This window comes from Diaphorina citri, unplaced genomic scaffold (genome assembly GCF_000475195.1).
Source record: "Diaphorina citri unplaced genomic scaffold, Diaci psyllid genome assembly version 1.1 scaffold774, whole genome shotgun sequence".
Taxonomy (NCBI): domain Eukaryota; kingdom Metazoa; phylum Arthropoda; class Insecta; order Hemiptera; family Psyllidae; genus Diaphorina; species Diaphorina citri.
In genome coordinates this window covers 48,700-76,603 of record NW_007378207.1, presented here as the reverse complement: position 1 = coordinate 76,603, position 27,904 = coordinate 48,700, and the positions used below count along the sequence as shown (strand labels likewise).

The 27,904-nt window shown below is 41.9% G+C and overlaps 1 protein-coding gene and 1 long non-coding RNA gene across 2 annotated transcripts; one reads left to right on the top strand and one right to left on the bottom strand.

The window, feature by feature from the left end:
* The first annotated feature begins 11 nt into the window (after positions 1-11).
* Positions 12-27,904, top strand: LOC103511965 (protein polybromo-1-like). The gene is made up of 26 exons (XM_026825566.1): positions 12-35; positions 1,717-2,004; positions 2,083-2,265; positions 3,973-4,117; positions 5,101-5,234; positions 5,624-5,719; positions 5,805-5,912; positions 5,986-6,196; positions 6,445-6,449; positions 6,601-6,780; positions 7,747-7,963; positions 8,720-8,861; positions 9,013-9,038; positions 10,011-10,100; positions 11,106-11,278; positions 12,021-12,299; positions 13,226-13,314; positions 13,501-13,581; positions 15,076-15,094; positions 15,158-15,317; positions 15,806-15,966; positions 17,431-17,629; positions 18,904-19,020; positions 19,709-19,826; positions 26,982-27,168; positions 27,647-27,904. The coding sequence occupies exons 1-26, from the start codon at positions 12-14 to the stop codon at positions 27,674-27,676; spliced, it is 3,462 nt and encodes a 1,153-aa protein (XP_026681367.1). The 3' UTR covers positions 27,677-27,904.
* On the bottom strand, positions 22,694-23,334 carry LOC113468568. Its single transcript, XR_003392275.1, has 2 exons — positions 23,004-23,334; positions 22,694-22,938 (listed from the first exon to the last, which is right to left on the bottom strand). It is a non-coding gene; the product is annotated as an uncharacterized LOC113468568 (long non-coding RNA).

The window sequence follows — 27,904 nt, the reverse complement described above, 5'->3', positions numbered from 1 at the left end:
AACCCCTGAAAATGTTGGTTGCCAGCTTCTCACTTGTAAAGAGAAGCCCGATTCCCGTCCCGAAGCCCGGTCCGTTTTGTTTTGGTTTTTCCGATTTTCCGACTTGAATCCTGATTTTTGGCTTTTCCTTTCCCAGTTTTCAGTTTTTCTGTCTTATCATTTCAAATTTTCTCATGTGAGGCTTGTATGAATGTACTTACTTAAAATAAATTTGACATTTGTGCTTGTGGAGTCGGATATTGCTTTTGTTTCATACTTAACAAATTGGAATTAGCCTAAAAGGTAAGTCAACACTTATGCCAATCTGAAAGTTTTGCCAATCGCTGATTTCATAGCAGATAACTATCAGCTATCAGAACCGTCGTACACATAAAGCCCACTCCTAGGCTTAGCTGTTGGGGCAAACAGCCCTATAGCTGGTTGGGTTAACTTGATCAAATTCATTAGAAAATATTCTTTATGGAGTCGTTCAATGAGAACTTTCACAAGTTGTGGAAAGGTTACAGAGCGAATTGTTTGAGCACCTGTCGATAAATGAAGATCATCTACTTCCATGGACTTCCCATAACTCAAGAGGAGATTGGAGAAAAATAGAAAATTAACCAGTCATCGCAAATAATCGCAATTTTTTTTTTTTAATAACAATTTTTTTCTGGTCTTTTGTTCTTCAAAATTTTAAAATTTCGCGCCACACGCCACACTAAATAGTGGGATTTTTAAAAAAAACCTCCGGGAAAAATCCCACGTTCTCAACCGGAGTGGAGGGGAGGTAAAATTTTTCGAACCCCTGAAAATGTTGGTTGCCAGCTTGCCAGCTTCTCACTTGTAAAGAGAAGCCCGATTCCCGTCCCGAAGCCCGGTCCGTTTTGTTTTGATTTTTCCGATTTTCCGACTTGACTTAGTTGACTTCCCGTTCAACCAATCCTGATTTTTGGCTTTTCCTTTCCCAGTTTTCAGTTTTTCTGTCTTATCATTTTAAATTTTCTCATGTGAGGCTTGTATGAATGTGCCTACTTAAAATAAATTTGACATTTGTGCTTGTGGAGTCGGATATTGCTTTTGTTTCATACTCTACAAATTGGGATTAGCCTAAAAGGTAAGTCAACACTTATGCCAATCTGAAAGTTTTGACAATCGCTGATTTCATAGCAGATAACTATCAGCTATCAGAAACAGGTAAGGTTCGTTCTCGGAACGGCTAGATTTCTCCTATCCTGTCACCCTCTCTTCGATTTCAGGACGATGAGACCTCAGAAAAACCAAACAGAAGGTTCTTTCTCGAAACGGTTAGCTTTCTCCTATCCTGTCACCCTCTCTTCCATTTCAGAACGATGAGACCTCGGAAAAACTAAACAGAAGGTTCTTTCTCAGAACGGCCAGATTTCTCCTATCCTGTCTTCCTTCTTTCTTCGTCTTCGGGACCACAGTTAAGGTTCGTTCTCGGAACGGCTAGATTTCTCCTATCCTGTCACCCTCTCTTCGATTTCAGGACGATGAGACCTCAGAAAAACTAAACAGAAGGTTCGTTCTCGGAACGGCTAGCTTTCTCCTATCCTGTCTTCCTTCTTTCTTCGTCTTCGGGACGATAAGACCTCAGAAGTTACAGTTCTCTCTATCAAACTTCTTGAAAAAATACAATACAGCCTACTCAATCCTAAGGGATGCGGTCTCTTCAATTATTGTTTGATCCTTCTCTTGAAAAAGAAATAATAAAAGCCTTTTTCATTTTCTGTCCCCTCACTCACAGGCGGAAACCTAAGCGAGCCCTTCCTCAAGCTGCCGGCCAAACGGTACAATCCGGACTATTACCGGATAATCAAGAATCCGCGCTCTCTCCTCACCATCGGGAAGACCCTGAAATCCGGACATTATTCCACCCTGAACGAACTGACCGGAGAATTGAATTTGATGTTCGAAAACGCCAAGAAGTTTAATCCGGCTGATTCGAGACTGTATCGGGACGCTGTTAAACTTCAGAAGCTGATGCAGAGAAAAGTTCAAGAGGTAAGAAAACAAGAATTTTTATATATGTATAATAATGCTGCCCTCCTTAGTTAAAACTTTAAAATTGTACCACCCAAGAATCCGCGCTCTCTCCTCACCATCGGGAAGACCCTGAAATCCGGACATTATTCCACCCTGAACGAACTGACCGGAGAATTGAATCTGATGTTTGAAAACGCCAAGAAGTTCAATCCGGCTGATTCTAGACTGTATCGGGACGCTGTTAAACTTCAGAAGCTGATGCAGAGAAAAGTTCAAGAGGTAAGAATACAAGAATTTTTGTATATGTATAATGCTGCCCTCCTTAGTTAAAACTTTAAAATTGTACCACATACAACTGTATATTTGTGCAATAAAGATTGAATTGAATACTAAAAGGTAGTACCTAGGTACATATGTATATCCAAAAACTCGAAAAGTTTTCTCTGAACGAACTGACCGGAGAACTGAGTCTGATGTTTGAAAACGCCAAGAAGTTTAATCCGGCGGATTTGAGACTGTATCGGGATGCTGTGAAACTGCAGAAGCTGATGCAGAGAAAAGTTCAAGAGGTAATGATCTTAGACATCGTAAGACTGACATTTGTATTGGCAACAAACATTAGGTCGAAAGCAAATGAAATAGCCACTCACTATCTGCTTGTCAGGAGTGTCAGGTCTACCTGATATCTGATGAGCTCACACACTATCAGGTAGTCCTGACAGGTACGGCTGAACAGGTCCGCCTGTCAGGTCTACCAGATGGTGATTGGCTGGCCTTTACGTTACCAGTGGTGTCGGGAAAAGCCAGTAGCACTTGATTGGGCAGATGGTCACCCATTCGGATACTAACCACGCGCAACGTTGCTTGAGTGGTCCGTGGGGAACTGATGCATTTAAAATGCTTTCACCGGCACTGTGCCGATGGCTAAGTTCTATTTTATTATTACCTACTAGCTGAATTCCGTCGCTTCGCTCCGGAATCCCGCTAGTTCATCCCGAGGCATGGCCAAACTTGTAGAAAATGATAAAAAAATACGGTCGCTCTGCGCGCTCCCTATTAGCTGCATAGTTATCAAACTAAAAACATAAACGAAACTCAAAATGTTGGTCGAGAGCGGAACATTTCTCTCCCGCAGTCTCTGCACTCTGTGTATTTCTTATGGAGATTTTAGCGATCAAAAATTGATCATATCTCAGGATCGGTTTAGATTTTCGCAAAATCCTTTCTTATTGCACACCTAGACCATAAAAGGAATATCCCTACCAAATTTCAGCTTTCTAGGTGTTGTGGTTATCGAGATAGAGCGATCAGTGTGTGAACTATGAAATGTGAAACGTGAACTGTGAACTGTGAATGGATCTCGTTCTCGCCCCCTTCCCGTTGGGTAGTTTTTTTTTTTTTTTTTTTTTTTTTTTTAAGATGAGTGTTCCACCGCCGGTTTTTATTTTGTAGCAATGGAACAACTGCTACATTAGACGCATATGGTCTGTGTCGTAGCATGCCCATCCCGTTGTATGCCTCTCATCAGATGGGCGAGAAGAGACAAAATACTTCCCATTTAGGTGCTGGGTCAACACGAGAACACCAGAAAGTAACCCGTTGAAATATTTGCAATCGAAAAACGAGTACAAATTTTTGTGGATGGTGGGATTCGAACCCGGGACCTTCTGCATGGCAAGCAAGCGCGTCACCACTGGACAAACCGTGTTTTATTATTACATATTCAAGGTATAATATTAGGAATGGTTCTCCCAATCTTGTGTATTATTATCCCATCAACTTTTCAAGACCTTCTTTAGGCTATGGGAGTGTGGGGACTGCAGGTACATTCGTAGAAGCTTTTCCCATCCTTTGGGGGAGTTGCCCCCACACCTAAGCCTCAGAGTGGGGCTTTTTTGCGTATGGAGTTCAGCGTGGAGTCTAAAGGGACTTTTCAGTCTCATTCTGGCAGGATAAACAATGTATATTCTATTCTTCCCTTCCCAGGTCCTGGATAGAGAGGGCAGGAACCAGTATGACGAAGAGAGTGATTCTGACGAGGAGCAGGAAGGCGCGAGAGTTGTGCGAGCCAGACAGAAGGTAGCGTCGACTAGCAAGTCGCCCCGCGCTCTCACTCGCGGAAAATACTTGGGTGAGTAAGAAAACTTTGAACTTGTGTTACTTGCAGTTGTAATGAAAAAAAAATCGAAGTTCTTAAAAAAAGTTTAAACAGAGAAGACCATCTTGGTCTGACTGGGTTACTTTAAACAGGGAGTAGACCAGCTTAGTCTGGCTGGGGGACCTAAAACAGGGAGGATACCAGCCTGAAATTCCCCTTGCTAAATAAATAGGAAAGGTTGTGTGCGAAGGGCATCCACTCGTAAAAATTTTGTAGCCAAAAACAAGAGTCAGCCTAAAAGGCAATCACCCTAGGACTGATTGGGAGGGTGACGAGAAACGCCGACCCCGTCAAGGACAAGAAAAAGCGAAGAAGGAGGAAAATAAAAATATGAGAAGAAGAAGAAAGAAGAAGATGAAAGAAGAAGAAAGAAGGAGAAGAAAGAAGGAGAAGAAGAAGAAGAAAGAAGAAAGAAGAAAAAGAAAGAAAGAAGAAGAAAGAAAGAAGAAGAAGAAAGAAAGAAGAAGAGGAAGAAAGAAAGAAGAAGAAGAAAGAAAGAAGAAGAAGAAGAAGAAAGAAAGAAGAAGAAGAAAGAAAGAAGAAGAAGAAGAAAGAAAGAAGAAGAAGAAGAAGAAAGAAAGAAGAAGAAAGAAAGAAAGAAGAAGAAGAAGAAAGAAAGAAGAAGAAGGAAGAAGAAGAAAGAAGAAGATAAAAGAAGAAGAAAGAGCAAGAAAGAGGAAGAAAGAAGAGAAAGAAGAAGAAGAAGAAGAAGAAGAAGAAGAAGAAGAAGAAGAAGACGACTTATTATAATTTCCACTTTCTACTCTTTCTGGGACTTTACAGTCTGATCCTAGTAGTATAAATATATTCTATTCTATTCTTTCCTTTGGGGTGCAATAGTCCTACATACTGGACCCCCATTTCAATGTAATGTAAAATACTTTCTCATTACTAGAATAGTTCCGCTACACATTAATTGGTAATAGAAAGTAAAAATTCTCTCCTTTCCTCCCCAGATAACAAGCCGTTGAAGCGTCGCCTATACACCCTATGCAAGTGTTTGATGGACTACAGAGATCAGGACGGGAGACAGCCCATGCTCATGTTCATGGAACTGCCCTCGGCCAAAATCTATCCCGAATACTACAAGGTAAGAGTTATGACCTATAGTTCATCCAGATCAATGTGACAGCAAAAAAAAAATGGGCATTGTTGCCAAACACGTCACATGTGCAATGGTAGAGAATCTTTAAAAGGGGAAGGTATATTGCACAGTGCTTCGTCCGACAATGAAACAAAGTCAGGTAAGGCGATATCCACCTTACCTGTTCTGGAATCCAACCTCTGAACTTAGAGCTACATCTGCATTTTAATAGAGAGAGTTTATCAAAAATAGCAACATTCAAAACGAAAAGTATCGGAGTCAGGACGAAATCCTTTCGGATTTCCAACCTGTTTATACATGGGTGTTTTAATGACCTCCTTTTATGTCTAACTTCCTAATAATTACCTCCTTCCATGTCTAATTTCCTATTGCAGGTTATTAAGCAACCCATCGACATGTGTCAAATCGAGAGCAACATTCAGAACGAAAAGTATCGAAGCCAGGACGAAATCCTGTCCGATTTCCAACCTGTTTGTACAGGGGTGTTTTAATGACCTCCTTTTATGTCCAACTTCCTAATAATTACCTCCTTCCATGTCTAATTTCCTATTGCAGGTTATTAAGCAACCCATCGACATGTGTCAAATCGAGAGCAACATTCAGAACGAAAAGTATCGAAGCCAGGACGAAATCCTGTCTGATTTCCAACCTGTTTATACAGGGGTGTTTTAATGACCTCCTTTTATGTCTAACTTCCCAATAATTACCTCCTTCCATGTCTAATTTCCTATTGCAGGTTATTAAGCAACCCATCGACATGTGTCAAATCGAGAGCAACATTCAGAACGAAAAGTATCGGAGTCAGGACGAAATCCTTTCGGATTTCCGACTGATGTTCGGCAACTGTCGGGAATTCAACGAACCCGGGTCTCTCATCTACGAGGACGCGGTGAACCTCGAGAAGGTGCTCTTGGAACGGGTGGCCGAATTAGGGCCTCTACCCTCGGGTGAGGATTTTTTCATTTTACTTTTTACTTAGTCTAACGAGCTAGGAAATTCACTCGAAATGTTTTACCGAGTCACTCTTTTGGTCCAAAAACTCAGAAGAGGTTAGGTATAGTAGAACAGCCGCGGTAGACAGTAATAGTACACAGAAAAAAGACGGAAGAACACGCGAAGACCGAAGGATATGAAGACGAAACGTTACACAGATCTTACAAATAAAAAATATATACCGTTGCAATGAACTCTCAAGAATACGTAAGATTCAAAAGCCTCCTAACTCGGGCGGCCTTCAAAGGGAAAACATGATGTTTACAAACTTCCTTTTACCTCCTCTTTTTTTTTGCGGGGGGATATAAATATTACCTCATATTAACCCATTCCTGTCACCTTGTCCCCCCCCCCTCAGGAGGTATTCAAATCTGACGTTCACCTGACCATCCCACTCAAGCAAATACAGGGTCGCTGTGCCGTTGTCAACGTGAAGGACTACTTCAAGTTTCGTCCAGAAGGGTTCGATGCGAAGGATGTCTACGTGTGCGAGTCCCGGTATTCGTCCAAGTCGCGGTCCTTCAAGAAAATCGCCAAGGTAAAGTGTGCACGAGGTCTTTTCCTCCCCTTTAGCACTTTTAATGGTACTTGTTCAGAAGTCACGTCAATTATAAATTGCTACGAAAAGCCCGGTATTCGTCCAAGTCGCGGTCCTTCAAGAAAATCGCCAAGGTAAAGTGTGCACGAGGTCTTTTCCTCCCCTTTAGCACTTTTAATCGTACTTGTTCAGAAGTCACGTCAATTATAAATTGCTACGAAAAGGAGCTGTCACAAATGAGCAGTGATCAGTGTTATTATAGTATTAATTTCCAAATAAAAAAAGCGTAGATGTGAGTCATACTAGAATAGAATATTATAGGTAATAGGCGTATTTCCTTTCGAAAAACTGACCTCTGGAAAATTGACCACTGCTCCAATGGAAACTGAATGAAGCTGTAATCAGTGGTTCAGTTTCCCGAAAGGAAAAAATACACTTAACAGTTAACCTACTCTTCTTATGCAACCAGAATAAGATTGGAAATTCCCTTTAATTTCCAAATAAAAAAAGCGTAGATGTGAGTCATACTAGAATAGAATATTATAGGTAATAGGCGTATTTCCTTTCGAAAAACTGAACTCTGGAAAATTGACCACTGCTCCAATGGAAACTGAATGAAGCTGTAATCAGTGGTTCAGTTTCCCGAAAGGAAAAATACACTTAACAGTTAACCTACTCTTCTTATGCAACCAGAATAAGATTGGAAATTCCCTCTTGGGGAAAAAAAATCCCTAATTGATTTCACCGTCTCCCTCTTCAGTACTACCCTCCCGGGCATCGTTGGGCCACGATCGTGTTCAACTACAAACTCATCGAGCGCGAAGTCCCTCTGGAACCGAACAGGGTAGTGTCCGTATTCAGCGAACGGGTCGAGAAACACAAGCAAGAGCTGACTGAACTGGAAGAGAGGGAAATTCCCTCTTGGGGGAAAAAATCCCTAATTGATTTCACCGTCTCCCTCTTCAGTACTACCCTCCCGGGCATCGTTGGGCCACGATTGTGTTCAACTACAAACTCATCGAGCGCGAAGTCCCTCTGGAACCGAACAGGGTAGTGTCCGTGTTCAGCGAACGGGTCGAGAAACACAAGCAAGAGCTGACTGAACTGGAAGAGAGAGAGAAATTCGCGGAGAAAGTCAAGCCCAATGTGCTGCTCCCCCATGCTCCCCCTCATAGTGAACCAGGTAAGGGAAGCTTTGCATATGTTTCCGGCATTCTATATGAGGTATTCTATAGAATGCCTAATGAGACCAAAATTGAACAGGCAATTCGTGAATTCTATAGATTGCCGGTAACATTATTACCGGCATTCTATAGAATACCCAGGTATTCTATAGAATGTCTAATGTGACCATTTTCTCTTTGAATTTGTATTTTTATTTTATTGATATATGATCTAAATCTTTTTGGATTTATTTCTCAACTTATTTATTCAATTCTCAATTTATCCAATTTCTTCTTGAACTTGTGTCTTAATTTTTATTTTCTCTTTGAATTTGTCTCATAATTTTCGTCAAGCCCAATGTGCTGCTCCCCCATGCTCCCCCTCATAGTGAACCAGGTAAGGGAAGCTTTGTATGTGTTACCGGCATTCTATAGATTACCTGGGTTTTCAGTTTTCTATAGAATGCCTAATGTGATCAAAATTGACCAGGCAATTCGTGAATTCTATAGAATACAGGTATTATGTGTTACCGGCATTCTATAGAATGTCTAGGTATTCTATAGAATGTCTAGGTATTCTATAGAATGTCTAATGTGACCATTTTCTCTTTGAATTTGTCTTTTTATTTTATTGATATACCTATGATCTTTTTCGATTTATTTCTCAACTTATTTATTCAATTCTCAATTTATTTATCCAATTTCTTCTTGAACTTGTGTCTTAATTTTTATTTTCTCTTTGAATTTCTCTCATAATTTTCTGTGTTGAATTCCAGGTTGTATGTACTACGAGCAGTTCAACTCACCCACAGGCATGGTGATCAAGACGGGTGACTGTGTGTACGTGTGTACGGACCCTAACAACGTGAACGCCAAGCCCCTCATTGCGCAGATCGACCGGATTTGGACTGACAAGGCGTAAGTGTGAACGAACCCTGTCACTACTGCTACAGTAGATTCCTAAGGCCCGCCACTCACGATGAGTTCTATCGTATGCGATGGACTGGGTGACTGTGTGTACGTGTGTACGGACCCTAACAACGTGAACGCCAAGCCCCTTATTGCGCAGATCGACCGGATTTGGACTGACAAGACGTAAGTGTGAACGAACCCTGTCACTACTGCTACAGTAGATATTCCTAAGGCCCGCCACTCACGATGAGTTCTATCGCATGCAATGATGGACTGATCGATCATCGCATGTGATAATAGTAGTGCTTATTTATACTGCTCGCATACGACTGAAAAGTCCCTTTACTCCAGCAGTAGGCTACTACAGCTTAGTCTGGCTGGGGGACGTTAAATAGGGAGTAGACCAGCTTAGTCTGGCTGGGGGACGTTAAATAGGGAGTAGACCAGCTTAGTCTGGCTGGGGGACGTTAAATAGGGAGTAGACCAGCTTAGTCTGGCTGGGGGACGTTAAATAGGGAGTAGACCAGCTTAGTCTGGCTGGGGGACGTTAAATAGGGAGTAGACCAGCTTAGTCTGGCTGGGGGACGTTAAACAGGGAGTAGACCAGCTTAGTCTGGCTGGGGGACGTTAAACAGGGAGTAGACCAGCTTAGTCTGGCTGGGGGACGTTAAACAGGGAGTAGACCAGCTTAGTCTGGCTGGGGGACGTTAAACAGGGAGTAGACCAGCTTAGTCTGGCTGGGGGACGTTAAACAGGGAGTAGACCAGCTTAGTCTGGCTGGAAGACTTAAACAGGGAGTAGACCAGTTTAGTCTGGCTGGAAGACCTTAAGAGGGAGTAGACCAGCTTAGTCTGGCTGGGGGACGTTAAACAGGGAGTAGACCAGCTTAGTCTGGCTGGAAGACTTAAACAGGGAGTAGACCAGTTTAGTCTGGCTGGAAGACCTTAAGAGGGAGTAGACCAGCTTAGTCTGGCTGGGGGACGTTAAACAGGGAGTAGACCAGCTTAGTCTGGCTGGGGGACGTTAAACAGGGAGTAGACCAGCTTAGTCTGGCTGGAAGACTTAAACAGGGAGTAGATAAGCTTAGTCTGGCTGGAAGACCTTAAGAGGGAGTAGACCAGCTTAGTCTGGCTGGAAGACCTTAACAGGGAGTAGACCAGCTTAGTCTGGCTGGAAAGGCGACAAACCCCACCACCAATATCATTGGAAAGTGTACGGTGCTGGAGTATTCGGAATATATCAGCTGTAAGTATGAATATTCAATATTCAATCGTCTGGCTGGGGGACTCTAAACAGGGAGTAGACCAGCTTAGTCTGGCTGGAAGACTTAAACAGGGAGTAGACCAGCTTAGTCTGGCTGGGGGACGTTAAACAGAGAGTAGACCAGCTTAGTCTAGCTGGAAGACTTAAACAGGGAGGATATCAGCCTGAAATTCCCCTTTGCTAAAGAAATAGCAAAGGTTGAGTGCAAAGGGCAGCCACTCGTAAAGCTGATTGAGAGGCTCGCGAAAAACGCCGACTCCTTCTGAGCGTTTCATTGCGATAAGCTTAGTCTGGCTGGGGGACGTTAAACAGGGAGTAGACCAGCTTAGTCTGGCTGGGGGACATTAAACAGGGAGAATACCAGCCTGAAATTAACCTTTGCTAAAGAAATAGCAAAAGTTGAGTGCAAAGGGCAGCCACTCGTAAAGCTGATTGAGAGGCTCGCGAAAAACGCCGACTCCTTCTGAGTGTTTCATTGCCATTTTCATTTCGTAAGAATTAAACACTGGTGCATTAGACGCTTGTTGTCTGTGGCTGATGGGTCAACACAATAAAGTGTTGACCCATCAGCTGTTGAAGTGTTGTGGGATCGAACCCCGGCATCGGGCAACTTTTTCAGCACATGAATTATTATTAGATAATTTATTTATTTATTTGTAAGTATTTAGTTATCATTATTTTTTACAAGGATTTCTACTTTTCCAAGACTTAATTAATAAACCATTTGTGCATAAAAAAGAAACATCTCCAGAAAACAACATCACACTAGGGAACCCCTGCTCCATCTTCCAAGTTCAAACTTCTGGCCTTGTACCGGCTCCCTCGCAGCCTCAGGGACATTAAACACTGGTGCATTAGACGCTTGTTGTCTGTGGCTGATGGCTGATGGGTCAAAACTTTATTGACGGATTGTGGGATCGAACCCGGCATCGGGCAACTTTTTCAGCACACTCTTACTCACTCGTATTGCTTTTCGTATTCACTCAGGTCGTCCCACGGAGATACCCGAGTCCGAAGTCTACATTGTGGAATCTATGTACGATGATGTCACCAAGGTTATACGAGATCTGCCTCCTGTGGGACTGAAGAAGTATTCACACACCCCTGCTGTGTATCAGGACGAAATCTATTTCTTCCGCAGACTCCTGAACCCTCCGAAGGTAATCCAAATCAATCAATCAATCAATCAATCGAATAATTGATTTATTTGTCAGCTCCCATGGCGTAGTGATCACTGCGCTCGCCTTGCACGCGGGAGACCCGGGTTCGATTCCCGGCGGGGTCATGAAATTTGTATCATGCAAATAATGATTGATTCCGTGACTGGATGTTGCGAGGCCCACTCAGCCTCGTGAGGAAAATGAGTAGCTATGACATATAAATGCGCATAGCGACCGGTGCCAGCATGGTAGGTAAACATTGGATGTTAGTATTATTGAGATATTGGAAAAAAAATCCTACAATGCTGCAGTGAGCACCAAAGTTGTGATATAATAACACAAAGAAACTGCATTTACATTACATTACAATTAATTTATTTGTTTAAAAGCAGAGCCTTTTCACATCTTTTGTGGATATCACAGCATTACTAAGTGCCTCCTTAGCAATCCATTTCCACATTTCAATAATCTTTTCACAGTGGTAATGCCATTACTGGTCGCTACTCAACGAGGCTGAATGCACCCCGGACTCCAAGCACAAGACGGACAAAACTTCGAGCCCGCCGGGAATCGAACCTGGGACCTTCGGCGTGCGAGCCTAGTGTAATACCCACTCGACCACGGAGATTGCTTTTTTTTTCTCTTTGAATATACCTACAAGATTTTTATTTATTTATTATGAGATTTTATTTTATTTTTCCGTCGATATTATTTTATTTATTTTCTTCACCTCCCCACACAGGTCGGACCCACGGGTCTCATCGTGGAGACGCCCCAGCACACAGGCGGTGTCTCTCATGCCACGCCCACCCCGCACACGCCCCATCACCACCCGCCCATCCAATCGCTCGCCACGCCCGGGGGTCACTCAACCCCGGTGCGCGCGAACCCTCAGCATATGGGAGACTTCGGTATGGGAGGGGTGAAGGAGGAGAAACTTGGCAACCTTGGAATGGGAGCATCTGGCAACAGCGCGGCCGCTAGCAGTGTGTATCCGCATACGTTTGATAGCAACTCGAATGTGAGTAAAAAGGAATTTTTAATTGTGTTGAGCATACTTAAATGCTTGTCACAAATTAATCATCGCCAATGGTTACACCTTGATAAATTTTACCTGCCGGCGTAAGCATCTGGCAACAGCGCGGCCGCTAGCAGTGTGTATCCGCATACGTTTGATAGCAACTCGAATGTGAGTAAAAAGGAATTTTTAATTATGTTGAGCATACTTAAATGGTTGTCACAAATTAATCATCGTTCTCCAATGGTTACACCTTGATAAATTTTACCTGCCTCGCAACTCGAATGTGAGTAAAAAGGAATTTTTAATTGTGTTGAGCATACTTAAATGCTTGTCACAAATTAATCATCGCCAATGGTTACATCTAGATAAAGTTTACCTGCCTCGGTGGCGTAGTGGTCAAGACGCTCGCCTGGTAAACTACTTTGAAAAACATTGGTCCTCCAAAAAATCAAGACATGTGTCTTGGCGGACTTTGAGAAACCCACTCTAGGGAAATGCTATGTAAACGCCCTTCACAGACCAACCTCAGTGGTGCAGTGGTAAACGCGTTGGACTTTGGATCTAGAAGTTGGTGGTTCGAGTCTAAGTCAAGTCATAAAATTCATCTAGGTGTTATAATTGGGGAATGGTATTTGTGACACATTTAAGTATTCTTAACACGATTAAAAATTCCTTTGGAATTTTTATCCTCATTTATTTGATGAATTGACCACATAATAATGGAGCTCTAAGGTTTGGTGGTAGAGAACGCCTCCGACGTTAACCTCTCCTAGTGGTAATCTTCCACTCAATATTGTTATTATTAAAGTTCGGTCCGTTCGGGAATCGAACTCACGACCTAGTGTTTACAAGACTCTCGAATCTAACTTAGGTTAGCTTACTTCTCTCGATCATCAATTTCCTATTTTTTTTTATTTTTTCCTCAGAGTAATTCGAGTCAGATGTTGCAAAGCAAGATGGAAATCACTTCGGACCTCATGTGTGAGGATTCTATGGATGGACCACCCCCATCTGTATGCTCTGTAGAGAGTACACCGGGTGTAAGCACGCCCGTCAACACCCCCGTTGCTTCCAAGAAGGTGAGCAGATACAACCTGTATAATAAATTTTTCAGGTTGTGGCTATGTACTGGGTTAGGCTGGGGTAGGATATAAAGAGGAGTGGATTCGCCGTTCTTGAGATATTTTGATTACACACACACATGCTCTGTAGAGAGTACACCGGGTGTAAGCACGCCCGTCAACACCCCCGTTGCTTCCAAGAAGGTGAGCAGATACAACCTGTATAATTAATTTTTCAGGTTGTGGTTATGTACTGGGTTAGGATATAAAGAGGAGTGGATTCGCCGTTCTTGAGATATTTTGATTACAAAGACACACACACACACACACACACACACACACACACACACACACACACACACGGACCAATGGCTGAAACTTTGGATTTAGGCTCTAGGGACCTCAAAACGCGTTTTGGCACTAAATACTGACCATGGAAAATTTTACCCGATTACATTACATTTTTTCCATTAGGATAAGGAAAGTGAAAACGACCCCCCCTCCCTCCCTCTCAGGAAGGGTGGTTAGGACCGAGTAAAGAGCATCAACCTGGAGATGCAGGGTTCTAGGCTATATTTAGAGAATTATTATTATTATTTTTCTTTCACTGTGCGCGTTTTGATCACTTCTCTAAATCCATTTTTGTTCCACACGGACCAATGGCTGAAACTTTGGATTTAGGCTCTAGGGACCTCAAAACGTGGTCAAGATGCTCGCCTGGTAAACAGGAGGGCGTGGGTTCAATCCCAGTCGAGGTATGGAATTTTATCCTCAATATAATTCTAGAATTTGACCACAATAATAGTAGTAGCCTACTGCTGGAGTAAAGGGACTTTTCAGTCCTATGTGATCAGTATAAATAAGCACTATGATTATTTATTATTTCCTCTATAAAATCTCTAGGTTCACTAGGTTCTTTTTCCTTATTTAGTGTACGAATCCCATCGTCAAATTAATTCTTTGAAATTTATAACATTTGTGTCTGACTTAGTATACTGTGTCAATTGGCAACTCAATAGTTGAGCGGAAGGAGGGGAAGATACAAACACGGAGGAGGAAGATGAGGAGGAGGGGAAGGAGAAGAAGCCAGCGACCCCTAGCGTCGGAGTGGCAGACAATGCGATGAGCTTCAATCAACAGGTAGGTTCGAACTATGAGGCTATCAGACCCAAAAATGAAATTCATAATTTAGGGGTGAAAAATTCAAAATGCATGTTTCGAAATTTGACTTTTGGGTCTGAATTTCAATGTGTATTAGTAGTGGGACCTATTCGAAACACAAATCACTATTCCATATTGATTTTTCACTTTTGGCTGGGATTGAATCCACGCCCTCCTGTTTACCAGGCGAGCCTCTTGACCACTACCTGAATTTCAATGTGTATTAGTAGTGGGACCTATTCGAAACACAAATCACTATTCCATATTGATTTTTCACTTTTGGCTGGGATTGAACCCACGCCCTCCTGTTTACCAGGCGAGCGTCTTGACCACTACACCACCAAAGCAGGTAGGTCGGGGCCGCAACTTTGAAAAACATTGGTCCTCCAAAAATCAAGACATGTGTCTTGGCGGACTTTGAGAAACCCACTCTAGGGAAATACTATGTAAACACCCTTCACAGACCAACCTCAGTGGTGCAGTGGTAAACGCGTTGGACTTTGGATCTAGAAGTTGGTGGTTCGAGTCTAAATCAAATCATAAAATTCATCTAGGTGTTATAATTGGGGAATGGTATTTGTGACACATTTAAGTATGCTTAACACGATTAAAAATTCCTTTTTGTTCTTTTCATAGGTCTATCGCATTGGAGACTTCATCTATTCGGAATCCAAGGATAAGGGGCAGGAACCTTACATTGTCAGCATCGAGAGACTATGGACCAACAACGAAGGCCAGCCTATGATGTACGGGAACCAGTACTTTAGACCTGACGAAACTTTTCATGTAGCCACGCGCAAGTTCTTGGAAAAGTGGAATTTTTATCCTCATTTATTTGATGAATTGACCACATAATAATGGAGCTCTAAGGTTTGGTGGTAGAGAACGCCTCCGACGTTAAACTCTCCTAGTGGTAATCTTCCACTCAATATTGTTATTATTAAAGTTCGGTCCGTTCGGGAATCGAACCCACAACCTAGTGCTTACAAGACTCTCGAATCTAACTTAGGTTAGCTTACTTCTCTCGATCATTAATTTCCTATTTTGTTTCCTCAGAGTAATTCGAGTCAGATGTTGCAAAGCAAGATGGAAATCACTTCGGATCTGCCTGCTGGGATAATGTTCGTTCTCGGAACGGCTGGCTTTCTCCTATCCTGTCTTCCTTCTCTCTTCGATTTCGGGACATAAGACCATAGCAGTTACAGTTCCCTCTGTCAAACCTCTTAAAAAAAAAAAAGAAAAAAAAATCCTTTTTATTCTTTTCATAGGTCTATCGCATTGGAGACTTCATCTATTCGGAATCCAAGGATAAGGGGCAGGAACCTTACATTGTCAGCATCGAGAGACTATGGACCAACAACGAAGGCCAGCCTATGATGTACGGGAACCAGTACTTTAGACCTGACGAAACTTTTCATGTAGCCACGCGCAAGTTCTTGGAAAAGGTAAGATTCAAAAGCCTTAATTAGACTTACTTTATCATGGACACTCGTTGCTATCTTGAAAGCCCAGAAGAGGTTAGGTATAGTAGAACAGCCGCGGTAGACAGTAATAGTACACAGAAAAAAGACGGAAGAACACGCGAAGACCGAAGGATATGAAAATAGGGCCGTCGCGTCAATTATAGGACCCTGACAGCCCACAGGGTTCCATGTGAGGAATTCCAGAGCCTTTTTTTTAAGATTTGCTAGAGGGATCTGTAACTGCCAAGGTCTTATCGTCCCGAGAAGAGAGAAGGAACATGGGATAGGAGAAAGCCAGCCGTTCCTAGAACGAATCTTATCCCTTCAGGATAAAATCCGCCCCGGGCGGAAATCGAACCCTCGACCTATCACTTACAGACGCGCTACCAACCAAGCTAACTAGGCTAGTGCGACCTTGTTTGAGGTGCAGGAATAAACGGTATTCATCTCATTAATCTTTTTTTGTTTTTTTTTTTTTTTTTTTTTTTTTTTTTTTTTTAAAGATGAGTGTTTCCCCCCCGTTTTTTTTTCGTAGCGATGAAACAACTGCTACATTGGACGCTTGTGGCCTGTGTCGTAGCATGCCCATCCCGTAGTATGCCTCTCATCAGATGGGCGAGAAGAGACACAATACTTCCCATTTAGGTGCTGGGTCAACACGAGAACACCAGAAAGTAACCCGTTAAAATATTTGCAATCGAAAAACGAGTACAAATCTTCAGAAACAATAAACAATGTCTGGGCTCCTTTCATGTCCTTAATGTTGGTATACAGATAATTTTGTGTATGTATTAGTATTACAGATCATTTTGAAAAGTGAGAAATCGGTTTGGTAGCTGGTTCGATTCCCACCCGGGGCGAACTTTATCCCACGCAAATTTTGCTTTCGGGACGGCTGGCTTTTTCCTATCCTATCCCCCCTCTCTTTGATTTGTGACCATAAGGACACAGATGTCAACAAAACTGTCCAACTGTAATTTCTGTGTATCCTAAACAGATAAGATACGTTGCGCGGTACTTGCTCAGAAGTCACGTCAACGGAAAATTGCTACAAGAAGGAGCTGTCACAAATGAGCAGTGACTAGTGTTATTTTCGGGTTAGGTTAAACACAAAAGAAGCTTTCTTTTGCATTGCCGTGGATTCTGAATAATTACCCGGTTCGCTTTCGGAACGGCTGGCTTTCTCCTATCCTGTCCTTCTTCTCTTCGATAAGTGCACCCTGTATGCGTATAGATTTATTCATTACAATCCTCATTTAACAACAAGTACTTTGCATTGCCGTGGATTCTGAATAATTACCCGGTTCGCTTTCGGAACGGCTGGCTTTCTCCTATCCTGTCCTTCTTCTCTTCGATAACTGCACCCTGTATCTGTATACGTATAGATTTATTCTAGTCCTCATTTAACAACAAGGAGCTCAATATAACAACCTGTTCGTTTTTCAGGACGAAGAAGGCCGATGTTTCTCGGACTCGATGGCGGAACTGCCCGAACACGATGAGCTCCCCAATGGGACCAAGGTTCGGGCGATCTCGTTAGACCTGATCAAGCGTCGGTTAGACTCGGGCCAGTACCGAAGGCTGGACATGTTTCAGGACGATCTGTTTGCGTGTATGGATCGCGCTCGGACATTGAGTAGAACTGGTAAGTTGTCATTTAGAATAGAATATACCTCATTTACTCACTTTCCTTTCACTCTTTCAAAGCCACCCTCACAGAAGCAGTTAGCGAAGGGTTATTTTCCTCCTAAAATCCTCCTCTTCTTAATCTTCCGTTCCAACAACTCCTTGAAGTGGGGGAGGGTGCCGGAACTTTCGCGCGCGGGCGAACACGGGATGCAAGTATGAATGTGAGTGTAACTGTTGTGTATGTGGATGACATTGTCGGTGGTGTAGTGGTCAAGATTGAAAAGTCCCTTTACTCCAGCAGTAGGCTACTACTATTATTGTGGTCAAATTCTCAAATTATTTTGAGGATAAAATTCCATACCTCGACTGGGATTGAACCCACGCCCTCCTGTTTACCAGGCGAGCGCCTTGACCAATACACCACCGAGGCAAATTATGTGACAAAAGTCATCGTGAGTGGCGGGCTTTTAGGGAATTTGGCAAGGTTCCCCATCCCTACACATATTTTTTAAGGTGTTAATGTTAGGATTCTCACATAGCCAACTCTTCCACCTAACTGATGAGCTTTTTTTTAAAAAAAAATAATAAATAAAAAAAAATTGCATTGTGCTATTCCAGTGGGAACAGCTTCATTCACGGCCCGTACATAGTGTTGCCTGCCGATATAGTTGTTCCCCCTAACAAGATATTCTATCAGAAGGAAGTACTGCTCTCGAACCAGGAGGCGACAAACCCCACCACCAATATCATTGGAAAGTGTACGGTGCTGGAGTATTCGGAATATATCAGCTGTTGTTTTTTTTTTTTTTTTTTTTTAAGACGCTACTTTCAAGTTCGGGAAAAGGTACAACAAGTTCTTGTATGAGCTTTTTTTAAAAAGACTATTTGGAAATTAGATCCAAGTTTTTGTAAGCGCTACCAAGCCATCCAGTTTTATCTGTGTCGTAGCATGCCTATTCCGTAGAATGTCCCTCATCAGATGGGCGATAAGAGACACAATACTTTCCGTTTAGAGATGTCCTGGTGCTGGGTCAGCACAAGACCACCAGAAAGTAATACTTGCAATCGAAATACGAGTGCAAATTTTTTGTCGATGGTGGGATTCGAACCCGGGAACTTCTACATGGCAAGAAAGGCGTCTAGTCCTAGCCAAAAGGATGAAGTAATACTTGCAATCGAAATACGAGTGCAAATTTTTTGTCGATGGTGGGATTCGAACCCGGGAACTTCCACATGGCAAGAAAGGCGTCTAGTCCTAGCCAAAAGGATGAATTAGATGAATTATCCTAGAGAAGCATATTATTATACTTATATCGTATTCTGACCCTATCATTTTTGCAGTGTCAGGCGCTAACAGCAATCTAATGCCCCAGCAACGAAACACGCCATCGCCTTCCCAACAAAACGGTAAGTCAATGTTTACTAAAGTTTCATACATTCACTTATCACTGTTATCATATCAGGAAGTGAGGAGAGAATAAGGAGGGAGGAATAGAAATTGAGAGTTCGATAATTTTGTTTCCAACTGCTTCTTTATCGTCTTAAAATCGAACAGAGAGGGACGGGATAGAGGAAAGCATCGCCTTCCCAACAAAACGGTAAGTCAATGTTTACTAAAGTTTCATACATTCACTTATCATTATCACTGTTATCATATCAGGAAGTGAGGAGAGAATAAGGAAGAAGGATAGAAATTAAGAGCTCGATAATTTTGTTTCCAACTGCTTCTTTATCGTCTTAAAATCGAAGAGAGAGGGACGGGATAGAGGAAAGTCAGCCGTTCCGAGAACGAACCTTATCTGTCTAGGATAAAGTTCGCCCCGGGTAGTAATCGAACCCGCGGACTAGTGCTTACAAGTTACAAAGAAGGCGTGCTACCTTCCAAGGTAACTCGGCTGGCTTTAACTGCTTCTGGCAATAGTTTTCAAGGCAAATAATGAGCAAGATTGGAGAATGGTGTACGGGATAGAGTTCCCTCGGCTGGCTTTAACTGCTTCTGGCAATAGTTTTCAAGGCAAATAATGAGCAAGATTGGAGAATGGTGTACGGGATAGAGTTCCATAATATTATTTAACTTCTGGTTTTATATTTTCAGGCGCTCAACAGCAACAGCAAGTACCTCAAGTGGTAGTGGTGCCCAAACCTTTGGAGCCCCTCTTCATAACTGTGCCCCCGCGCCCCCAGAGACTCCTGCATTCTGATGCCTACATCAGGTAATATCACAGTGTTGGAAGGATTGGGATTGGGCGTTTAATAAAAGTCTTGAAACCCCTTGTACGTCCAGAAACAATATCTGACGTCCTAAACAGAGAAGAAGTATACCACTGGACTAACCGTGCCCCCAGTGGTAACAGGCCTGCCTTGTAAGGTCGCAGGTTCGATTCCCGCCCGGGGGCGGATTTTATCTGAAACAGATGAGGTTCGTCCTCAGAACGGCTGGCTTTCTCCTAGCCTGTCTTGGAGGACAGGATAGGAGAAAGCCAGTCGTTCCAAGAACGAACCTTATCTGTTTAGAACAAAGTTCGCCCGGGGCGAGAACGCTTACTAGACAGAAGCGGGCTAAAGACATCTTTTTTTATAGACTCATTATGGGTTTCACTAACCTTTTTAGCCCCTATAAAAGCCCTATTAAGTCTATTCAAATCAAATGGAATTTAACTATTTAACAGACTGTTAGCTTAACAGCCTTCCAGAGGCTGAAAAAAAATAGGTATTGGTGAAACCGACCATCAGAGCTCAGGGGCTCATCGGAGATCACACAGTTTAAGTAAATCGTAAGGCAGAACATTGTTCCAGAGCCCTGTTCACTTTACTGTCCCGTGTTTCCAGCTCTTCCAGGAATTTCTGAGTCGCCTCAATGGTTCGCCGATGTTTGATGTTGCTTCGTTCGATCAGTCGGGTCAGGGTCACTTTCAACTGCTCGGGGGCGGGCAGGGTCGTGGTCGTTTGGAGGAACTTGGTCGCGGATTTGGAGTACCCCTGGGAAGGAAGAAGAAAGGTTTCAAAGGTAAGTGCTGGAGCTAGACGTACCTAAGAGGAAAGCCAGTCGTTCCGAGAACGAACCTTATCTGTCTAGGATAAAGTTCGCCCCGGGTAGTAATCGAACCCGCGGACTAGTGCTCACAAGTTACAAAGAAGGCGTGCTATCTTCCAAGGTAACGCGGCTGGCTTTAACTGCTTCTGGCAATAGTTTTCAAGGCAAATAATGAGCAATATTGGAGAATGATGTACGGGATAGAGTTCCATATTATTTCATTTCTGGTTTCATATTTTCAGGCGCTCAACAGCAACAGCAAGTACCTCAAGTGGTAGTGGTGCCCAAACCTTTGGAGCCCCTCTTCATAACTGTGCCCCCGCGCCCCCAGAGACTCCTGCATTCTGATGCCTACATCAGGTAATATCACAGTGTTGGAAGGATTGGGATTGGGCGTTTAATAAAAGTCTTGAAACCCCTTGTACGTCCAGAAACAATATCTGACGTCCTAAACAGAGAAGAAGTATACCACTGGACTAACCGTGCCCCCAGTGGTAACAGGCCTGCCTTGTAAGGTCGCAGGTTCGATTCCCGCCCGGGGGCGGATTTTATCTGAAACAGATGAGGTTCGTCCTCAGAAAAAAATTTTTTTTTTTTTTTTTTTAAATCAAATAGTCCAACAATAACCTTTCTGTACACTGAGAAAAAACTAGGGCACCAGCTGCCCAATCGAGTGACTAGGTTCCGGCACTCTGATATTGAACCCTATTATATCGGGAAGCTCGACACTATAATATAGCATTCCAACAGCCTAAATCAGGGGAAGTAACCCAATAAAAGAGTTCTTCCACCCTAACTTGTGACACCGTATCGCTGACTTTTTTCTCAGTGTACAGGTATGAGGAAAAAATTGCGATTATTCATAATAGAATAGAATATACCTTGTTTATACTACCAGCATAGGACTGAAAAGTCCCTTTACTCTCGCAGTCTAAACAAGATCTTATACATATATTTGATTGGTAATAACATTACATTTTATGGAACAATAATCAAGACCTGTTTAAATTTAAAAAAAGGACAAGTTAAGATTGACATTAACATAGGTACATAAGACATTTACAACAAACAATTCTACACATGCATTCACTCACACACACACACCCACACATAAATCTTAATTGTTCTATTGTGTGAATATAAATGACTTTCTCAACCACCACGACTTATTCTAGAAACCACGTCCCGGCTCACAAGCCCATCCCGCCGTCCCCCGTCGTCACAGTTAGGTCTCTTCCACCCAACTCGTCCATCCCCACCTCCGTTATTGCCGTCAATGAACACGTGACCACCACCTCCAGTCACCATCTCATTCAGGGTACACGCTCCTTGTTGCTTAACCTCTTTGGTCTTATTCTTTTAGTTTTATGTAGTGTCAGTAGTCACTTTTATTTTACCTTATTTCTCTGTTATTCTTTTAGTTTTTGTAGTGTCACTATTATTTTAGCTTGTTTCTCTGATCTTATATCGATCGTGGTCTCCATTCCAGTCACCATCTCATTCAGGGTACACGCTCCTTGCTGCTTAACCTCTCTGGTCTTATTCTTTTAGTTTTTGTAGTGTCTCTCTTATTTTAGCTTGTTTTTCTTCTTATATCGATCGTAGCCTCCGTTTTTAAGACCAAAATTTCATTAGCCCAGTGGTCTCTCATTTATTTCTGTAGTATAAAAGTTTAGTCTTTTGCAGTATCTCTGTTTATTTTATTTTTACCCTCTAGTTCTTATTTCACATTACTTTATATATCAATTATGTTCCCGATATTTTATTCAAATTAAGAAGAAGAAGAAGAAGAAGAAGAAGAAGAAGAAGAAGAAGAAGAAGAAGAAGAAGAAGAAGGATAAGAGTATTTTGTTTCAGTATTTTTTATTTTATCTGTAATTTTATTTAATTTAATTTTTTTTTGGTATCCAAGGTACCCCATCGTCATCTTGTTTTATTTTTCCATTCTTTTTATTATAATCTTCAATTTGCATTTCTGTAAAGCAGTCGTTCCCAACCTTTTGAAATTTTTAGTGCCCCCCACACGGGGTTATACCTTGACTGGGATTGAACTCACACCCTCCTGTTTACAAGGTAGGCCATCTTGATGACTACACCCACTGAGTATGATTTCTTTGCTTTAACATAGTTACTTAGGATAGGAACAACTTGATTTCTTTCTTCTTTTGAATAACCCCTCTAAAAAATAGGACTAGAATAAGGTGAATTAAATTTAATAAAATTATCAATAATAAAATATTTCCTTCTTTTTTTTCAATTGAAGCAACTTTGCACTCATTTCTAGGTTCTACCTGTGTATATAACATTCTAATTCAATGTTAGAACACTTTAATAAATACAAATAAATAGGTTCTACCTACCTTTTAAGCACTTTTGTAAAATGTGGACAATAATTATGGTGCTTGACCAAGACAAGAGGACCAGAAAGTAACATGAAATATTTTCCCAATGGTGAGAATCAAACCTGAGATCTACTGCATGACAAACAAGTGCAAGGTATATTTTCCTTTCCCAAACTGAGACAATTTTCCTTCTTCAAAATAGTAGATTTTCTATGGTTTAGTACAGGTGCTACCAAGACAAAAGAGGAGAAATGAGCTTCAGAAGAGGAAAAATCATCTCGGTTTCCTAAAGGAATATATGACTGCTGCCTCAGGAACATGATGTCCCTAAATCTGACCATTTAGAAATCGGTGACTCTCCCCTTCCTTTCCCAATCACCATAACGAGTGGGCTCAGGGCCTCGAGGACCTCCTATTTCTCCCGTGTGTGGGTTTGTATTATCTGGCCATGCTTCAAGGGGTTCTTTCTCTTGATATGGGTGTTTTCCAGCATCTAGCTCTTCTAGCTTCCCTGGAATATCAAAAACATTTTTTAATGTGATTTCATAGCCTTTGTGTGGGTTTGTATTATCTGGCCATGCTTCAAGGGGTTCTTTCTCTTGATATGGGTGTTTTCCAGCATCTAGCTCTTCTAGCTTCCCTAGAATATCAAAAACATTTTTTTATGTGATTTCATAGCTTAATGTAGATACCAAGTATGGTGCTAGCTGACAGTACCTTTAGTGATTATGTGGTATTTTCACTCCTTGTTTGTTCAAATACCTATTATTATAGATAAAGGATTTTAATGTCCCCTTTGACAATTTACATTACTTAGAAGGAAATGTAGGAAGGATTTGAGCCAGCCTGAGTGGGGCTGGAAAAATCCAATAGCATGATACTGTCCAGATTGTAACCCATCCAGATACTAACCACACACAGCATTGCTTATCTTCAGTGAACCATAGGGAAATGGTACATTCAAAATGCTATCAATAATATCTACAATAAAGTTCTACAACACTTTTCTTACAAGGAAACACCTTTGAACCTAATATATAGGTAATCTAAAAGTGGATATCTACTTGTTTTTTTGTTTTTTTTTTTATTTATTCATAGTTTTATTTCCTATTATTTGTTCACTTAATCGGAAATCACTTTCACCTTTTGATGGGTAAAGTGTCATCAGCAAGAAGGAAAGTACCTATAAATACCCAGGTCAATACCTTCTATGTAAGTTACGTACCTATAGGCACTTTAGAACTTCTTATAACTATAGCTACCTATAGCATATACCAGGGATTTCCAACTTCCATGATGTGTATGCGGGCCACATGCTACTTTATAGGCATCAGGTACTTCGCGGGCCACATACTACACAGGGGAACAGGCCCGTATCCACGATTTTCTTGAGAAGGGATGGTGAATGCTCCACATTTTGGGAGTTCACCCCATATTAAAAGAGGAAAAATGAAGCCCGATGGGGCCCACCCAAAAAGCTTCGCGGGCCACAAAACTGATCTGATGGGTCACATGTGGCCCGCGGGCTGCTATTAGTTGGAAATCCCTGACCTAAACCAACTCTTGTGCTTCTTATTTGGTGACGTGCTGAGTCAACACTCTATAGGAGCCACGTCTCCGTTGTTTCTATAATAATACCTGGGAGACTCTTCTCTCTACTGTTGTTGCATTCTAATTGTTTCTATTAATTTCTGAATGAAATCGAAAAACAAAGCTATTCCATATATAAGTACCTAAGTATATAGGTGTACGCATCATAAGCGTAAAGTTCCTTTCTACATACATAGGTACCTATACCTATACCTACATAGACGAGGGCCGACGTGTGGGATTTTTTTTTTTTTTTTTTCAAAGACACTAATAATTTTCCCTCAAATGAAAAAAAATCCCTTTGGTGGAAAAGGTGGGAAATAAGAAATAAGTATTCATCGTAGTACCAATCTCGAAGAAAGGAGGACGGGATAGGAGAAAGCCAGTCGTTCCAAGAAAGAACCTTACCTGTTTAGAATAAAGTTCGCCCGGGGCTGGAACGCGACAGAGGCGGGCTAAAGACATCTTTTTTTTTATAGACTCATGGTGGGTTTCACCAACCTTTTTAGCCCCTAAAAGGCTAAAAGCCCTATTAAGCCTATTCAAATCAAATGGAAATTAACAGACTGTCAGAGCTCAGGGGCTCATCAGAGCTCAGGGGTTCGTCAAAGATCACAGCTCAAGTAAATCGTAAGGCAGAACATTGTTCCAGAGCCCTGTTCACTTTACTATCCCGAAGCTCAAGTAAATCGTAAGGCAGAACATTGTTCCAGAGCCCTGTTCACTTTACTGTCCCGTGTTTCCAGCTCTTCCAGGAATTTCTGAGTCGCCTCAATGGTTCGCCGATGTTTGATGTTGCTTCGTTCGATCAGTCGGGTCAGGGTCACTTTCAACTGCTCGGGGGCGGGCAGGGTCGTGGTCGTTTGGAGGAACTTGGTCGCGGATTTGGAGTACCCCTGGGAAGGAAGAAGGAAGGCTTCAAAAGTAAGTGCTGGAGCTAGACGTACCTACACTGAGGAAAGAAATTGTGACAGGGTGCCACACGTTTAGGGTGGAAGAACTCTATTATTGGGTTACTTCCCCGATTTAGGCTATTGGAATGCTATACCTATACTTATTATAGTGTCGAGCTTCCCGATATAGAGTTCAATATTATTAGAGTGCCGGAACCGTGTCACCCGATTAGGCTGCTGGAACCCTAGTTTTTTTCTCCGTGTACAAGATTAACCTAAGGGAAATGAATCTTCTAGAAATCTAGACATAGGTACCTAAGGTCTATTTTTCATTCCAACGCCGCGTTAACTTGGCGTCAGGAGTGGGGGTAAAAATTGTGGAAATTGGAAATACAAAACAAATTTGGTGGAACCGAATGCTACTCGAGAGTCACTTCCGGAATTTAGGACGCGGCGTTCACTCGAAGAGATAACGGCAGGAGGGGAAGTGAAATGAAAAACACAGCTCTCAAATAAAAAGTATAATAACGGATAACGGTAGGATATCAGTGTTTGAAAAATTAGGTAGGTAGGTACCTACACCTACCTACATTAGTTTATAGGACGTCTGTCTAATAATAATGAATTTCTAGACCTACCTAGGTACTAATATGTAAGCTTGATATGTATATACTACTTACTTTAATCGAGGATTAAATAGAATATTGAACTCAATCCTTCGTAATCCGATTCGATAAACCTCAGGCCCCAGCTTTAGTCCTCTACCTATAACTAGATAAGTAGTTAGGTATACCTATACATATAAGTAATTGAAATGTTGAAACCTAATTCTTACCCTACTGACATGATTACAAGACTTAGTGAAAGTTGGAAAGAAAAAAAAATGTCTCCTACTGCCCTACATCTAACAAGGCGTACAAGTATTGGGTTATCGACGTCCTCTCCAAGAGCCGAACCATTGTGTCTTGGTGCTGACTGAACGGTTTTAGCCTGAGGACCCCGGGGCCCAAGGAGGGGCCCTTTAGTCTTCAGGGATCTTTTCTTTCAGGAGGCCGGAAGCTTTTTAACTCAAGGTCCACCGTACCTAGCTACGTACGCTGTCCCTACCCATTGCCCTTTACATTCGACTCTCATCGAGAGATCCTAGGAAGAGGACTGGTTCACAACTCCAGTCAAAAATTAACTCCAACAGTGTTTACTTACATGATACCTCCACAATCGGGCGTTCTTGACCTCGATATTGTAGAAGACCTTCAGGAACGTCAACTGTCTGGTCACATTCTTCAGGTAGTTCTCCTCTCAAAAAAAAAAAAAAAAAAAAAAAAAAAAAAACAAACATCACTCTCTACTCTTATCCAGTAAAGAGATTCCATCCACTTGTTTTTCTTTCTTTTTTTTTTCTTTTTCTTTTTCTTTCTTTCATTCTTATTATTATTTTCTTTCTTCAGTCCCTCTATCAAAACCCTTAAAATAATAATAAATACTCACCTTTGTACCGTTCTCCTCCAGATATATCGAGGGTCTCTCCCAGGACAACCGCACAGTGAGCCGCTACGAGTCCCAACTACGCGCCACCCCAACCACCCTTCCCCCACCCGAACCCTCCCGCCTCCCCTCCCATTGGTTGGGTAATGGGGTGGGACAGCATGGCTCTGTGCTCAACGCTTTGTGGCGCCTTAGAGACTTTATGTTCAAGGTAAGAATACAGTCTTGTCCTGTTATATAAGATTAAAATATCCCTTTTTTGTCAAGAGTTTGAAGTGCTGCTCAGCCTATATTTTATACGTATTATCACGAAATGGAGTTTCTGGTTTCAATTGTTTTTCGGCATTTTATTGACAGAATAATGTGAGGGACCAATTTTTAAGTCTATTTCTCTATTTGTTACATCATAACTTCAAAACAGTTTATGTGATTGATTTCACAATAATGTTCACCACTTAAAGGAAATTTTTTACTAGATTATGGGCTTGATCTGTCCTTCGGGGTTCGATAGGGACCTTTTTCAAGAAAGCCTTCTTACAACATAAATCCCAAACACTTTATCCGATTTTTCTGAAATTTGGGAAAACATAAACTTTCGAAATAAGTTCATTAAAATTCAAGCTTGATTGTCTATTAATGTCCTTTTATGAGTTCTGCTGAATCGCTAGTTTAACCCTTTGTTGTTCTAGGACGCCCTGGCAGCCTCCAAGCTCATATAGGATCGGAAGAAGTCCAGGAGAAGGTCCAGGGGTCACCCAGCAAAACCGAATCGGTGAGGGAACGCCAAGAAAAACAGCACAACTGCTTTTAATCGGCGTCGAAGGAACCATAAAGAACGTTTTTTTTTTTGTCTTGGGTTTTAAGTGTAGTGACTTATGTATAGTTTTTATTTTTTACAGACATTCTTTTTTCTTTTAAAAGATAATTTAGGAGTTGGAGTTGACAGT

Coding starts and splice junctions, on each gene's coding strand:
- LOC103511965 (XM_026825566.1), top strand. CDS start 12: ATGTTGGTTGCCAGCTTCTCACTT. Junction 9,039..10,010: donor CGGATTTGGACTGACAAGAC/GTAAGTGTGAAC, acceptor AACAGGGAGTAG/ACCAGCTTAGTCTGGCTGGA. Junction 13,315..13,500: donor GATGGACCACCCCCATCTGT/ATGCTCTGTAGA, acceptor TTACACACACAC/ATGCTCTGTAGAGAGTACAC.